Raw genomic sequence first — 17,428 nt, 5'->3', positions numbered from 1 at the left:
AGTTGATAGACGTCTGTAGAGACGAAACTTCTTCTCAGCCACAATAGGCGCATCGCGCGAGTAGCAGACAGCTCTCAACCAGTCGTACAGAAGGCGTACCTGCCGCCAAATTTCAGAACGAAGAATCCGACACATTCGCCGCACGTGACCGACGGAAGGTCTGACGTTCCCGAAGAGACTCGCCACGTCTTGAGGAACATGTCCATTCTTCATGCAGAACGTAAGCATCCTTGCACGGCACACAGCAAAAGCTATGTGACTGACCAGAACAGCAGGATCAGGAGATGACAGAGACACACAAATATCAGGGCCCACAGTAGAAGAAAGATAGTTCAGCATAATGCGTTGGCGGGCTAGTTGGTGCGAATCCATGAATACTTTGTTTAGCGCAAAACGACAGAGACAAGAAAGACGACAGGACAAGGCGCTACTCTCAACTGACATCATTTTATTGCGTCACTCCTTTATAGACCGCTCAAACCAGAGGAACATGCGCAGTGAGCACCATGCGGTGGAGCCACCAACGTCCGATCCCAAGAGCGCACTCATGCGACAGAATCCAAAAAACCAAATTCAGCGCTGTACAAGGTTAAGGAAGGCACACTAATGCACTGTGACCCCAATGACTGAATGAAAAAAGCTTCCGATAACTCTCGGGCGGTGGTGTCACGGCTCTTTTTCAAAATCGTGGTATCACGAAACATGGGTTTGCACTTGCATGTTTTACAATGCTGAGCCAAATGGGAACCTGTGCCTGTTGGTATGGATCGCTCATGTTCTCTAAGGCGCTCGTTAACACAGCGGCCTGACTGCCCTACATACACTTTGCCACATGACAAGGGAATCTTATAAACCACACCGACTCTGCAATCTACAAACTTCACGTGGTTCTTTTCACAATCAGGTTTTTTACTTGTTTTAGAAATACGGCTGCACAACACTGACAGTTTCTGAGGAGCGGAAAACACTACCGGAATTTGATATCTAGTGGCGACATTCTTTAGATTGTGAGCCACTCTGTGGAAGTATAGCACGGAACCAAGAATTCCTGCACATGAGCTACTGGCTTTGAACAGGCGTATCGCAAGGAAAGCAGAACTAGAGGACCAGGAGTGGTGCCTCCTCGATGGGGTGGACTGCCTTCGTAGGACCGTCACCGGGAGAGCACCACCTTCGACAGCTGTGATCAAAAGGACAGTATCTTTCTTTAGAGACAATGAACTTCGGCTGTTACTCAGTGACAAAGAGGGCGGTTTTGTGATAGCTCCGTCTGCTGTCTTCAACAAAAAAGCCATTGAGGCTGTCAACAAGAACTTCATTCTGGCAAATGAGAAAGCTCAGAAGGTAAAACGCAAAGCCATTTCTTTGTCGGAAAATATGGGCCTCACCAAGATTGTGAAAAATGTAAAACAATGTAAGGTACTTGCTCTAGAGGTTTTTTTCACTGCAAAAACGCACAAACAGGATGTGCCTTTCCGTACAATAGTCAGTGAAAACAACTGTTGGCAGGTTTTGGTTAGCCGCTTTTTGCAAAAACAATTGAAGCATTTAACTATTGACGATCCTTATGCCATAAAGGATTCTTTCGATGTTGTTTCCTTTCTGGAAGACAACCATTCAGTAGCTCACATTTTTTCTGTTGACGTCGAAGATCTTTACTATTCAATACCGCATGATGAGCTATTTCGCAGTGTGATGACGTGCATCGAAGAAAGTGGCGAGGTAAATTTTCGCAATGCGACCGGGTTGTCTTCGGAAAGTTTCATGTCCCTTCTTGAATTTTATTTAAGTGCAACTTTTATCCGGTTCGAAAACAACCTTTTTATCCAGAAAAATGGTGTGTGTATTGGTTCATGTGTGGCGCCTGCTCTTTGTAATATCTTTTTATCGTTTGTCGACCGCGCTCTTAAGAGTGCCTTAAACAATGACTCAGTTCAAATTTTTAGATATGTTGTCGATTTTCTTGTTGTGATGAAACAGACTAACAATGACTGCTCCGTGACGGTAGCTGATATTTTAACTCTGTTCAATGACAATGGCAAAGGATTAACTTTCACACATGAGCTATCTAGGGACGGAAAACTCCAGTTTTTAGATTTGCAGCTTTCCTTACAAACAGGCCACGCCTGTTGGATGTATTCGCCACGTGCACGTAAGGAACTTTTACCTTACGCGTCTGCGCGCTCAAAGACTGTGAAACGCGCCATTGCTTTGATGTGTTTAGAATCTTCCTTAATGAAATCTTGTCATCACTCTGCGAAAATGAGTTTCATTGCTCAGTTAAATAGGCTGCAGGCTGCTGGTTACCCAAGTGTGGTGGTGACGTCAGTCTCGGAGGTATTGCTTCAGAAACTGAAAGGGAAGCAGCACAAAAGTAACCGCATCATACAAAAGAAGAGGCCTGAAGTTGTGCCGTATTGCCACAGAGTGGCTCACAATCTAAAGAATGTCGCCACTAGATATCAAATTCCGGTAGTGTTTTCCGCTCCTCAGAAACTGTCAATGTTGTGCAGCCGTATTTCTAAAACAAGTAAAAAACCTGATTGTGAAAAGAACCACGTGAAGTTTGTAGATTGCAGAGTCGGTGTGGTTTATAAGATTCCCTTGTCATGTGGCAAAGTGTATGTAGGGCAGTCAGGCCGCTGTGTTAACGAGCGCCTTAGAGAACATGAGCGATCCATACCAACAGGCACAGGTTCCCATTTGGCTCAGCATTGTAAAACATGCAAGTGCAAACCCATGTTTCGTGATACCACGATTTTGAAAAAGAGCCGTGACACCACCGCCCGAGAGTTATCGGAAGCTTTTTTCATTCAGTCATTGGGGTCACAGTGCATTAGTGTGCCTTCCTTAACCTTGTACAGCGCTGAATTTGGTTTTTTGGATTCTGTCGCATGAGTGCGCTCTTGGGATCGGATGTTGGTGGCTCCACCGCATGGTGCTCACTGCGCATGTTCCTCTGGTTTGAGCGGTCTATAAAGGAGTGACGCAATAAAATGATGTCAGTTGAGAGTAGCGCATTGTCCTGTCGTCTTTCTTGTCTCTGTCGTTTTGCGCTAAACAAAGTATTCATGGACTCGCACCAACTAGCCCGCCAACGCATTGTGCTAAAATACCGTATTTGCATGAATATAATAGGTGTTTCTTTTTTTCTTTTTGCTTGAAAAATGCTCGCCTCAGAGCGTGCCTAGCGTTCCATTCCGTTTCGTGACATGAATATCACGCGGTTCTTTCATTCTAATTTTTTTGAAGCACTTCAAACTGCAGTGAGGTAAACCACTAGACGCCATCACGATTTCCACTGCGTACGGAGCGGTGTTCGAACACGCGCAATCAATGCTGCCGCGGTGGGTGCATTGGCAGCGCACTGCTTTCCTTTGATGGCATGGGGGACGACGCCACTCTCGCCGACAGCGACGTCAGCAGCGAGAACAAATTCTCATGCTTTCGTCCTGTCCCTATATTTTGCATCGGCCGTTCGAAGTAACGAGGAATGAAGTGCCCCGCGGGTTTCCGTTTCTATACATCGTCGCCCCTTTCTTGGCGGCATCACTTCGTGTCGTAATAATAATAATAATAATAATAATAATAATAATAACATTAATAATAATAATCAGCCTGGCTACGCCCACTGCAGGGCAAAGGCCTTTCCCATACTTATCCAACTACCCCGGTCATCTGCTAATTGTAGCCATGTTGTCCCTGCAAACTTCTTCATCTCATCCGCCCACCTAACTTTCTGCCACCCCCTGCTACGCTTCCCTTCTTTTGGAATCCAGTCCGTAACGCTTAATGACCATCGGTTATCTTCCCTGCTCATTACATGTCCTGCCCATGCCCATTTCTTTTTATTGATTTCATCTAAGATGTTATTATCTCGCGTTTGTTCCCTCAACCAATCTGCTATTTTCTTATTCCTTAACGTTACACTCATCATTCTTCTTTCCATAACTCGTTGCGTCGTCCTCAGTTTAAGTAGAACCCTTTTCGTAAGCTTCCAGGTTTCTGCCCCGTAGGTGAGTACTGGTAAGACACAGCTGTTATACACTTTTCTTTTGAGGGATAATGGCAACCTGCTCTTCATCGTCTGAGAGATCCTGCCAAACGCACCCCAGTCCATTCATATTCTTCTGATTATTTCAGTCTCATTATCCGGATCCGCGGTCACTACCTGACCTAAGTAGATGTATTGCTTTACCACTTCCAGTACCTCACTTCCTGTATTATTACTTACATTTTGTTTTGTGCCCCCCCCCCCCCTCCATCCCACCGGCATTATATTCGTGATCGCGTTATCTACGTGCACTTATGGTACCTCTTTCGTCAGCGAATTTAATCTACTAATTTCTACTGATTGTGAGAAGTTTTTCAAGCAAACACCTAGTAATAATGGTTATTACGTGTGGCAACACTGCCATCGCGACGGTTGCGCAAAGGACGGCAAGGTGGCGTTCCGCCACACCTGCCCATCCAGCAGGGCACTTACCTTCCTCCTCGCTCTCTTCATCCTCGTCGCTCTCATCTTCGTCCGATTGGGCGGCGAATATTTTTGGCGCGTACTGGGGGTCTTGGATGATGCGACGCCAGTCAATGCCTGCGCAATACGCCTCAATACTGCATCCCACCGTTTCAAGTGCACCCCGTGCATTTTACTTCGCCAGTGCAATTGCACTTCTTTAAAGGCCCATTCAAAAATTGGCAAGAGATATGTTGATCTTTTGTTGTTCTAAGTACTATTCAACTACAACAAAAAAGACGCCCTGATAGACTTGAACGTGGATCTTACCCCGCCCCTCCCTTGCTTAGGGCGACGAACACGCAAAAGGTTACATGCAAGTACCAGCAGTCACAAGAGTAAATATTCAGTTGTAACTCAGTGCCAGTGTTGCCTATGAATACTCAAGGAATACAGCCAAAATTAAAGGCTAAAGTACAGAAAATATGCATACGTTCATTTTTGCGCATGATTTATTGCCACTGATCTCAAACTACGATAGCTAACAACTCTGGAATTACAATTAACATCATAAGAACGCCTAACTTGTGGCACACCAGGAGTACGTAAAGGCTTTCGTTTTTCTTGAGCTGGGTGGTTCCGTAAAAGCTTCACGTGTTACGGTTTACTAGATCAAGCGTTGTTCCTGCAACCGCACTCGCAATTTATTGATAAGAATCACGGTTAGCAGAACCAACTGCAGATTGATTCTAAGCTACCTTTTAATTAGAAGACGTCGAGAAGAAAACGCACTCCCATTCGGCCCATCAGGAGGAGAAACCGATTTTTCGGACACATTGTGCGACCTAGACAATAGGGCATTTGTGCCGGTGACATTTCTGTGATCTGTGGCCCCGGGCCAGAACGTTGCGCTTTGTCTGATCTAATGGGCTAGCACAGTATTGAATGACTTTGGTACGGGTCACCGTTAGTAAATTACGCATTTTAGACTCGAGCAAGAGGACCGAGCTGTCAAAGAAATGAGCGATCTGGCCGCCCCATATTAAACAAGCCCTAATCTGTGTGCTTCGTTTTCTTCCTGCGTTGATGGCATTCGACACACGAAGTGCCGACAAGCGTTTCGGCAGCTTCGTGCAACTGCACTCCCATTTGCTTCAGGAACTGGAAGCTGCGTTATCGGACTCCCCTTGGATCTTCAGCTCGAGGGCCGATAAGGTTCTCGTTGAATACACATATCTCCCAGACCACTCCCAGCCTCAAGAAGAGCAATATCTTGTAGATTGCATTTTACGACGCTCAGCGCCCTATTTCCCGTGGTTACCATGTGCTGACTCAACCTTGGCAATATAAACATTGTGAGAAGGCAGCTTCCACATTTCAGTTATTCTTCTGCCTTTCCACTGTAGGATTTTGAAACGCTGAATATGGAGCCATCTACAAAGGCTCCTTTGCCAAAGATACACGACACTGCGTACGAGCCACGTAGCGTCAAAACGATAATAAATACGTGAAGTCGAACGCACGGCCGTGATTTATTGGAAATGAGAGTATATCATAGCACAGGAAGACGCTGTCGGAAAATAATAAATTAAATTAGGGTATATGCTATTAAATGAAGGTAGACAGTGCCCAGAACTGTAACTTCTATGCACTAGCTATAACGTCGGAGCATGTTTACCTTTTCGTGCGCTCATGAAAAAGTGGCCAGAAACATCGCTCAAATATCACTCAAACGTAGCCCAAAAGTAGCTGGAGAGCCAACCACACATTTTAAGAGCAAGCTTTAGCTCGCGCCCAACTCCTAAGCGGCCCATACATATACATGTAAAACGCAGGAACGATTTTCTGAGATAACCCCTGGACCGATTTTAAAGAAATGTGTTACATTTGAGAAAGAAAGTTAAATTATAGTGACTGTTGGAAGTGGAATTTCGATTTAGGGCCTGAATTTTGTTAAACGAATATTTAAAAATTCGAAAGTGTAAGAAAAACAGAAGCACGAAGTTGAAAAATGAATTCCTCTGCATCAAGAACAGATACCGTGGTTCTGTAAACGGCATTCATTAGTTCATTCAAAGCGCACAAATTCATTGTGTCGGTTTAAATTTGACGTGGATTCGTTACGTTGTGTACAAGGATTCTCCAAAAGCTGTATTCTTATATTGCAACACTTTTGAGATTCACGAGAAAGTTTTGTCAGCTTTAGATGTACTATTAGGTGCAATTCGCAGAATTGTGCTATCATATTTCAATGCTGAGATATACTGTTATACTCATAGTCTCGTTTTCTAAAAATTTGCGATTTTTGACGATATTTAATAAAGAGTGACGACCTAAGTGAAATAATCTAAGTTACCAATCACTTCGTTTTAAGATTTCCTTTTCAATGCAAGAAATGTCGTCAAATTTGGTGCAATGGTTGCCGAGAAAAACTAATTCTTTTTTTAAATGTATTTTTATAGGAGCACCCGAGCTAAAGCTTCTTCTTAAGCCTCAAACGCTCCCGAAAAGTAGCCAATTTGGCCGACAGTAGCCATTAACGGTACACTTTGTGCGGCGGCAGGATAACACACTGAAATATAGCTCTTTTCTGGCACATCGAGACGTCAGGGGGATACTTATGAGCAAGACTCTCACACTGGAGCAGTAACTTAATGATGTGTGTCAACACTTTCTCGTCTACTTGTTCACCATCGGTTAACCCTTGGTAATAGGAATTTTATTATTCAAGTGCTTAATATAAATTTTGTAAATTTAAAGTAAAGGAAGAAAAAGATATCGCAGTGTAGTTTGCCCTGATATGCTGCTGGATTTTGTCACAATATTCCATCTATTTCAGTACATTGCAGGCCGCTTATGTTTGTTCAACTTTTCAATCCTTAAAGAATATTGTACATATACCGTTAGCAAACTACTCTCGCATGGCTTTTGTGATTTCAACCTCAACTGTTTTTGTATCGACCTGGCCGAGTAGAGATATTACGAAATTACAGACGCTGGCGCTCAAATTTTGATTTTAGTTTTAACTTTGTTTTTGCCCATGTTGGACATCACTTGCATTATGATTCCTAGGGAAATCAATAAAGCGGACAGCGCTGAAGGACACTTGACATGTACAGTTGTCCGTGAGTAAGAAACGAAGACAACACAGAGCGGGCGCTCCGCGGTAATATTTCGAGAACTTGTTCACTTGTACAAGGCATGGTCCTGCAAAAGAAAATATATTTTCCTTCCCTAAAAAGCGGCAATATGCACGAAATACTCTAAGGTAATGCAATGCAAAATTTGTTCTGCCCGTATAGAACGCCATGAGCTCGCGTCATCAGCTCCGCGAGGTTGCGTACGAATGCAATGCTTGGTTGACGATTACCTCTTTCTGTGAGGACTTGCAAGATATTGTCCACCGTAAGTTGTCCTGCGCGGAAGAGAGAAAAAGAGAAGCATGAATTCAACAAACGTTTCACGTAAATCAACGGCTTAAGCAATGGATAAGGTTAAAATAAAAAATAAATTATGGAATTTGTGTGTTAAGGTAGTCGACAAGGGTGGCGATGTGCAATAGCTCGTCGGTACATTTTGCGTAAAAGTGGTTGAGGGCAGGGAAACACGAGGAGAAGGCACATTATACACACAGGCACAGTGCAAAACCCCGATTTGACTCGGAGACAGGGCGCAGCGGAGGGCTCCAGATTAAGGCTGGAAAAAATTAGCAGATATTGCAATAACAAGCCACTGGCACAAATTATCCACAACCACGTTCTTGGTAGCTCATTATAGCAGCGTTTACATAAATACAATGGTGGCGTATCGCATTCATCGTTCTAGCACATGACATTCGTGTAAAAGGAAACATGGCCATAGGAACACTCATCAGTACGCGGACGCAGTTTAAGTGTGTCAAGTAGTGAATTCAGGTAAACGACGAGCCCATCGAATAAGCCGGGAAGAGAAAGTGTGACGTCTGGTGTTTGCTTTCCTTTACTCAAGAGGAAGAGTGCTGGCTGAAGAGAGATGCGAGATCGCTTCGGACGCTTATGATCATTGGAGTTTTATTAGTGCAAGCGCCAGCAGTGGCCAAAAATTGCTTCGGATGATGTCGCACGAGGATCGGTGCGCTACGCGTGAACACTGATGCGTGTCATCGTCAGACAACGCGATGCGCCAGCTTCGCGTTCGTGTGCGCGCCATTTTGATACTGCGTTTTCTGAAATGTATATATTACGTCGCCTGCTGCGTGGCTAATGTGATAGCTACACGGCGTCCTATGTAACATTTCTATTTCCCTATATTTCACAGAAAGCTGCTTTCACTGAATATTCAGCGGCACTGGTGTTAACGCGCCATAATTTCATTACTACAACAAGTCGTGTGTTGCAGCAGTTGGTTATTCTCCTAACGGAACAACCGCATTCGCTCTTCACACACAAAAAAGGAAAGTTGTGCGGATCCCACGCTTTCTCACAATCACTGAATATTGTAATGCTCGACAGCTTACATCACACTTTCAAAACGTAGCTGCTGAAGGTCTCGCAGAGTAGGTACATAATGGCAGATATGGGTGCCTGCATGCACTGAGGTGTCTACAAAACGCTGCACTTGACGCACGTCCAAGGCATCGGCACCTCTTCCAATAATAGGATAAAACTGCACCTCCAAATCGAGACGTACTTAATTGTTCTTTAGGTAGGGAGGCCATTTGTGCCGTAGAAATGAACGCCGCAACGCAAGGGTTTCCTCTCCAAACACTTCCAGGCTAACGTCGCTGCTAGGCTTACTGCTTTCCCTCTCAAAGCCTCAGCTGTGTGTGAGACTCCAGCTACGTCTACTAGACAAGACACCAGCGCCGGTCCCGGACAGCAGAGGCAAAGAAGCTACATCGGCATGCTACCCCTCGGAGATTGCATCGCAATACCATTGCCAGAATCGGCCCCCTCAGACTTGCTCCCGTACCGGCCCGCGTTGCAAACCAAATTTCGCTGCGAGTAGTGCAACGATCTTCCTTCAGCATAGCACTGCCATATCCATTTATTACAATAAAATAATTGTTGGCTTGAACGATGAAATTGTTGCAGCGAGGATATTTCGGTCCAGGGTCCAGTTCGTTATTGATTGCGTTATTCCGTATAAAGATCATAACCCGCCATCGGTATTCTTCAAGGCCAGTAAATACTGATCACTGTCTGTCGTCTACTCACATCGTCTACTCGTCTACTAACCCTAAACCGAGGCACAGCAGCGAAAGCTCATGCATCCTCATGCAGGCGCCCTAGTAAACCTGTAATTACATTTTAATGACGCTGTTATACGTTGAACATATTGACAGCATTGTAACTGCCAAGCTTAATCAATTCTTAATAAAACTTAAAAGCAATTTTGAGGCAAGCCCTTGCCGTTAACGGACAAAGTGTCAGAACAAACTCTAGATAAGACATTTTGTTTGGGAAAGCCGTTGCAAAATTGTCCTTCGAACGTATTTGTTTGCAATTTATTTTCTCTGAGCAAAATGGAACTTTAAAATATGGCCGATTTCTACAGAAACTGATACCTCGAATTTAGAATGTTACTTCAAATATATTTCGCCCCCTTACACCATCCTAGCGCCTAAATAAGAAAGAAGGAAAGGAAACGACATCGTTCACGCTTGATCAACATAATCGCGTGTAGTTTCTACTCTGTGAGCCTGTCTTTGGCTCGATTTGTGGCGGTATAGCTAACCACCAAAAATGAAGCACTCTCAGAGAAAGCACGCTTCGTGCTGGCTCCCAATCGCTATAGGGGCATCGACACCTAATCTGTAAGCAAAAGGTCGATGTCACTAATGAGAGATTGGAACGCTGGTGGAGGACCGCGCTACAATATTGACCCGTGTATGTACTTGTTTATCCTTATTGGGCGAACACGTTTCACCGCCTAACAAATTTTATGGCACAGTGCCGGACGCGCCTGCATGCATCGGAAGTTTCCGGAATGTTATCGATGGTTCCATCCGCTGTCTGCCACCGAATCTTGAGTAATGTGATTGCGTCTGTGCGCTACGCGAATGGAGTAGAACTTGGTGGAACACACGCGTGTCACAGTGATTGCTCTGGAACATTCGACGGCTAATGTATAAAAGCTGACGCGCTTGACCCACTGATAAGATTTCCGACGATTGCCGACTGCGTTCGCTGCTATCGTAGTGCTTTAGGTGTAGCCAGTTTTTGAGGGCAGAGCTTCGCCCAATAAAACGCTAGTTTCGCCATTCACAGTTCTGCTGCTTTTCTTCACCGTCACTGCCACGTTACATCTGGAGGAGGTGCTAGTTTGTTTATGTACCGGACGCCTCCGACAAGCCTGATATATGTCCGGAGAGCAAAAATAAAACCAACGTCGTCCCGGATCACCGAGCAAGCCGGCGACTGCAACAGCTGCCCTCGGAACACGGGTTTCTACCTGAGACGACCAAGAAGATGGTGGCCAAGACGACCCCAGTCGCTGCCCCAGCATCCCCCATCTTCTTGCAACAACCTCGTGGCCCACCGGCCTTCCATGGATCAGCGACTGAAGACCCGGAATCCTGGCTGAAGACCTACGAATGAATCGCGACTTTCAACAACTGGGAGTCCAACGATAAGCTGCGGCATGTATACTTCGCCTTAGAACACGCCGCCAGAACGAGGTTTGATAACCGGGAGTCGAACTTGACAACATGGGACCTGTTCCGTAGCGTCGTGCGCAAGAAAAGTGTCCATGCTATGCTAGAAGCCCGAGTACAGCTACCTAAAGAGAACGTTGCCATCTTTACGGAAAAAAGGAGTCGTCTGTTCCGCCAGGCCGACAAGCATATGCCCGAGGAGACGAAAGCCCGCCTTTTCATGCGTCGTATGACGGCAGAACTTTTTGGCGCAATTTTACGAAGCCCACGGAAGAGCGTCGAAGAGTTTCTTCGCGAAGCAACCAACACCGAGAAAACACTGGACATGCGGAACCGGCAATTCAACCGCCACACGAACTCTAGAAACTACGCCGCAGTTCAATCACTGGCCACTGATGACCTGCTTGAGAGGATCAGAGTGGTTGTGCCGGTCGAACTTCAGAAGTTGTTCCCTTCATCACTGCCTCAAGTGGCCTCAATCACCGCCTTCGTCCAAGAAGAGGTTCAGCAATCGCTTGGGGTTACTGAAGTGCGACCGCCATTACCCCAGCCCCAGCCGAAAGCGATGACCTACGCCGCCGTCGCTCACCGTGAAATTAAGCCTCTGCGCCTGCGCCAGGGCGCTGTAACGACGCTGTTCCGCCATCCGCCGCCGTCCGCCGCCGTCCGCCGCCGTCCGCTGCCACCGCCAGCTCGCCCTTCCGTCGTCAAGCGAAACTACCCGAGGAAGACAGACATCTGGTGCGGTCCCTACCACCGTGCGCTCTAACACCACTGCGGAGAAACGGATGAAGTCTACCGATGATGCCCATACCGGGAGATGGGACTGCGAAGGTTCGCCGTTAACGCGCCGCACCCACAGCTTGGCGAGCGACCTCGCGATATCGCGGACTACCTCACCGCTACTCAATGGAGCCCTCGACGACCATGTTCGCAATCACCAGGCCGCTACGTGTCGCCGCAACAACGACCATACACTGGCCCAGCCTAGAGCCGGTCTGTGAGCCCATGTCCAGAATACTAAAAGCAGCAACCGACGGAGGTGCGGTGGGTGTTCGTCGGACTGAATAAGATCTACGAAAACTACGAAAAGACGATCTCGACAAAATATCAGCGAGACGCTACCATCCCGACGAAGCCATGAAGTCAAGAATACACCGACAAAAGATAACTTCGCGATGCGACGTTCCAGCTTCAGTTCAACACGACGCAGTCGCAATTAGACGCCAACACCTAACTGCAACGCAAGACAAAGAACCACCGATCTCGACGTGTTTCTCAACGGCAACGCAGTACCCGCCTTAGTGGACACAGGAGCCGACTACTCTGTCATGAGTGGACCAATCGCCACCCAGTTGAAGAAATTTACGACTGCATGGGAAGGACCTTAAATTGGCACCACTGGAGGACACCTAATAACGCCGACGGGAATCTACACGGCAAGAATTACAGTTCAAGACCGCGCGACCCTGCCACCTTCATTATCCTCTAACTGTGTTCACGAGACGTCATTCTCGACATGGACTTCGTGAACCGACACGGCGCAATCACTGGGCTGAAGTCGAAGTCGATAAGGCGGTCGGAAGATCAAGCGATATCGCCGGAGGGCTGCCGTAGTCACCACACCTTGAGTGTGCTGGAAGATAAAGTAAGCATCCCGCCCCACTCCAGCATTGTAATCTCCGTCGGCACCAAAACACCTGCAGGTGTAGAAGGCGTCATCGAGGGTACCCAACGTCTACTACTGGACCGTGAAATTTGTGTCACAAGTGGGATCGCTGGACTGCACGAAGGAAATACGAAAGTGTTGCTGACAAACTTAAGCCACGAGTTCAAGCACATCAGCAAGTGCACGACGATTGCATACATTGAGGAAATTCTGGAAGCCAGAAATGCATTTGTGCTCTCGGATTCTGCCGCACATAGCCCGACGACCCTGGTTCCCAAACCAGACTTCGACATAAATCCAAGGCTCCTCATGATTAAGCCGCAACAGCTCAAAAGTCTGCTTTGACGATACAAAAACTGCTTTTACACATCATCGAGCATTCGACAAATACCAGTCGCAAAGCATCCCTCCATAACCGACGAGTGCGCTCGACCGCTCCGCCAGGGCCCTTACTGTGTTCTGACGCCAGAACGTGAAGCTATAATACAAATCAACGAAATGCTACGCGACCACATCATCCAGCCGTCTAAAAGCCCGTGGGCATCTTCTGTTGTCGTAGTGAAAAAAAAAAGGATGGAATCCTACGTTTTTGCTTCGATTATGGTAGACTGAATAAGATAACCTAAGAAGGACGTATACCCCCTCCCACGTATAGAGGACGCATTGGATGGGCTCTGCAACGCTAAATATTTCTTGTGCATGGATCTGAAGTCTGACTACTAGCAAATAGAAGTCGATGAGAGAGATCGCGAAAATACCGCCTTTATAACGCCAGACAGCTTCTATGAGTTCAAGGTCATGCCATTCGGACTATGCTCGGCGCTTGCAACGTTCCAGCGCGTCATGGACACGGTGTTAAGAGGGTTGAAGTGGCAGACCTGTCTTGTTTACTTGGATGACGTCATCGTCTTCGCCAGAAATTTCGACGATCACCTTAGGCGGCTTGCGACAGTACTAGAGGCCATCAAGTCATCAGGGCTCAATCTGAAGCCGTAAAACTGCCACTTCGCTTACGATGACTTCTGTTCCTGGGCCACGTCATCAGCAAATCTGGAGTCCACCCCTACCCACAGAAGACCGCCGCCATCGCAAAGTTCCAGCAGCCCATTGACAAGAAGGCAGTGCGTAGATTCCTTGGCATGTGTGCCTACTACAGGCGCTTTGTCAAGGACTTTTCACGCATCGCTCAGCCGTTGACATATCTCACTAAATTAGATTTCGAGTACAAGTGGGAAACGCCGCAGGCCGACGAATTTGAAGAAGTCAAACGACTCATGCAGTCGCCTCAAGTGCTTGCGCACTTTGAATAGTACACCGATACAGAAATACATACTGACGCCAGTAGCCGAGCCCTCGGTGGTGTTCTAGTGCAGAGGAAAAACTGACTTGAACCGGTGATAGCTTACGCTACACTGTAAACATAAATTAGCCCACATGGGTGTTTTAACAGCAAACATGCCATTTTTCCTACCCAGCTTAAAGTAAGTACTCCCACCAAAAGGAGTAAAATAACCTAGAACAAATATTTTACCCCCCACTTCATTTTAAGGGGCATTGCGGTTGTAAAACAGGGGTTTTTAAAAAACAACGGTGGCGTACGGTAGATTGGGAGGGTTGAATTACGCCCATATCTGACATGGGTCAAGTAGAGAAAAGAATAACTCAGCCATGACCAACAAGGCTTTCAGCCTCAGCGACAGCTTCAGTAGAATTATTTCTGCAGTCACATGCGAAATATCCCGCGCAATGTGTGTCTTTCTGTTCGGAGTAGCCGCGCCTTGGCGCTGCAGAGGACGCCGAAAGCCGAAACTGCGCGTGGAGGAGCACAGGACTTCGAAGCGTGCCCGCGCGCATGACAAGTGACCAAGCAGCAGCCATTACCAGCGACGGCGAATTATTTAAGGTTGTTGATGTCGCTCACAGTTTTGAACCCTCAAGACTCCACGGTAAGTGACTTTGAACGACCATTGCACGTTCTGCGAGTGTATATGTGTTTTAAGTGACGAGACGCGCTGGTTTGACTTATTGATGGCCTCAGTGCAACATGGCGCGTAAGGTGGCCGTCCAGAAGCATTTCGCACGATCACTGTGCTTCTTCGAGCTTTGTCGTAATCCAGTCGACTTGAGTGCTCAGAGTCAAGTGAGTGTATTTAAAAATCATGATTTTAGATGACGAGGGACTTTGCCACATCTTTAATTGGACTGATATGAGCGTTCGACATGTTACCCTAAGCGAAAGCCACTGCCAGAACAGTTACATGCAGTGTTAGGCCGCCAAAAGGCTAATTCACATGGCGCGATTGCGGCGAAAGAAATCATTCCGCCAGGCACGTCGCAGAGCGATTTTCGCTGACAGCTATCACATGCGTTTGTGGCAGTGCGAGTTCCGTCGCAGCGATGCGCAAGGTTCCATCCTGCTCAGAGAATATCCATGCCTGCATCGGTAAATAAAAACAACATGGAAACTAGTCAAATATTCGAATTTTCCTATTATTATTCGATTATAGAATACGTATATCATTTTTTAGCGTTTAAATGCGTTGAGACTTTACGACAACTTGCAGATACAGTGAGCGAGGCACTGTACAACACCGCAATTATAGCGTGCGGCTTGTGCGGCGTCAGCGGGGTGGTTCTATTTAGTACACTCTAGTTTTGTTGTTACTATGGAATCCACAACTTCTATTCCTGGATCAGTATTTGGTTTTGCAGAACAACAAGCTACTATTCAGTGTGCATGTATAAGCAGCTGGCGCAATTGGTAGTGATGAAGAGGTTGACGACTGTGCGATCAAATGGGTACGTGCCTTATGATGAAGCGGCGTCCTTCTCTCGGCTTGGATAGCGTGCAGCTTTTCCTTTTAAACGAATTGTGTAAGCGGAAGAACAGAAAAATGCTCATGAAGCTCCTAAGCCGCAAGCGCTGGTGGGTACGCCCTATTGAAACATAGCTAAAACTGGCCCGCGATATTGCTCCTCAGAGTTACCAACGCGTGGTAAAACAGGAAAGCGCCTATTTTGACAGCGCTTAGTTTCGTCACACGCAATGCCCCTCACACATCGCGCCGATCACGGCTACTCAGCGATGGCGCGACCAACTTCTTAGGTGGAGAGTCCATGACGTCGCGGCCGTCGCTGAGCGACGGAATTCGTTGTGTCGCTGACTGGAAACCGCGCCATGTGAAACAGCCTTAACCGCGGCCTGAAAATGTGGCGGCTCGTTAAGGTTTACTGCGGTGCGCGTGTGTGCGTGTTTGTACAGCGATCGCTTGAGCGAGAACTGGCGGCACTTCTATGTGTGCGGTATCTGCTAGCTGGAGCGTGCGTGGCGGCAATCCCCTAGCTCGTGCGATTGTGTGCAGTAGGTCGCTTACGCTATGCGCGCATTGTGCAGATTTGCCGGTACGCTCCGTGCTATCGTCTGTGTCTCCACGTCGCTGATTGTGCAGGCAGCGCGCGACTGCGGCGCGTAGCTGTATAGAGCCTGCGCCCGTCGACTTTGGTCTGCGGGCGACAAATATCGGCGGCGCGTTTGTGTTCGTGTGGTGAGGTTCCAACGGCGCTACGGGTCAACGCCGCATGAGCTGCCGATGAGAGTATAAAAAATTCTTTATAGTTAGCGTACTGCTTGGCGGTAACAAGTGTCCTGCGTGAGTTCAGATTACTGGATACGCCGTTACTGGACCCTCGGCGGCGGGAGCAGGGGAGTACAAGTGGTACCGGCACCTCGGCGGGAGACAATGATGCGGAGGCCGTGACGAGATGTATCAATTTACGGGATAGCGCTGCCGGGGCGATTGGTCATACGGGCGCGTCGCTCGGTGGCTGTGCTCCTTGCCGAGGCCGCAACTGCGCCTCCTGTGCAACTACTATGCTATTTATTATAGTCGGTGCTTGCACAGTGCTGTTGATGTTTAATTACTTTGCTGCTACGCCATGGGGTACAAATATTCACTTTTTATTTCTACGTGCGAAATTCACACAAAAAATTGCGTTTCTCAACTCAGGATTTTATCACACTTCATAGCGTCATCCTATATTGCACGAGTATTAATAACATCATTTCTGACGCTGGTCAAAACAAAAAAGGTTGACCGATCAAAGCGCATCCCTAAGAAATATGTGCTTTTGGTCCACCATTGTCTATTCTAAACAGAGATACTACTTAGGTATTCAATGTCAGTAACACTCATTAATTATCCATCCTTCTGTCTGAAATAATTTGTCTTAGAATCAATCCATTGTAGGGGATCAGTAAACATTTCATAGCTTAAGGGCACGAGTTGGGCAAATGATTTAGTTTGTCAAAAGCAAAGTCATTAAGGTATAAAATTTTGGCAAGCTTAGTTTAACAATAGTCTAAGCTGAACAACAAACAAAATTCAATGTACCAGCGGAAGTAATCCAAGTAAACTTGCAACCTGCGTTTGTGTGTTCTATGTGATCATTGTAACGTGTTCTGTTTCTCCTTTGTTTGAGGAGTGCGGGCTTTTCATTGTCAGCTGTGAGGATGAAGCAGCTTCATAGCCGTACATCAGACGCCTTCCAGCAGTTTCCCTTCCCAGCAACAGAGGCCTTGGTATGCTCTTACCTAGGGTTTTTTTACGCTGTATGTTTTACCTGCAATGGCTAGTTTGGCGGCTTCACTTAGAGTGATTGGTGAGACAGC

The 17,428-nt window shown here is 46.8% G+C and overlaps 1 protein-coding gene across 1 annotated transcript in view; it reads right to left on the bottom strand.

The window, feature by feature from the left end:
- Positions 1–17,428, bottom strand: part of LOC129382848 (uncharacterized) — a 47,869-nt gene that overhangs the window by 12,526 nt on the left and 17,915 nt on the right. The window contains exons 2-3 of the mRNA XM_055067058.2: positions 7,827–7,871; positions 4,487–4,594 (exon numbers count right to left, since the gene is read on the bottom strand). Coding sequence (XP_054923033.2) covers positions 4,487–4,594; positions 7,827–7,871 — 153 coding nt within the window. The remainder of the gene's footprint in view (positions 1–4,486; positions 4,595–7,826; positions 7,872–17,428) is intronic.

This window comes from Dermacentor andersoni, chromosome 3 (assembly GCF_023375885.2).
Source record: "Dermacentor andersoni chromosome 3, qqDerAnde1_hic_scaffold, whole genome shotgun sequence".
NCBI lineage: Eukaryota > Metazoa > Arthropoda > Arachnida > Ixodida > Ixodidae > Dermacentor > Dermacentor andersoni.
Note: the sequence above shows the minus strand (reverse complement) of the source record. Positions and strands in the feature narration are given on the sequence as shown.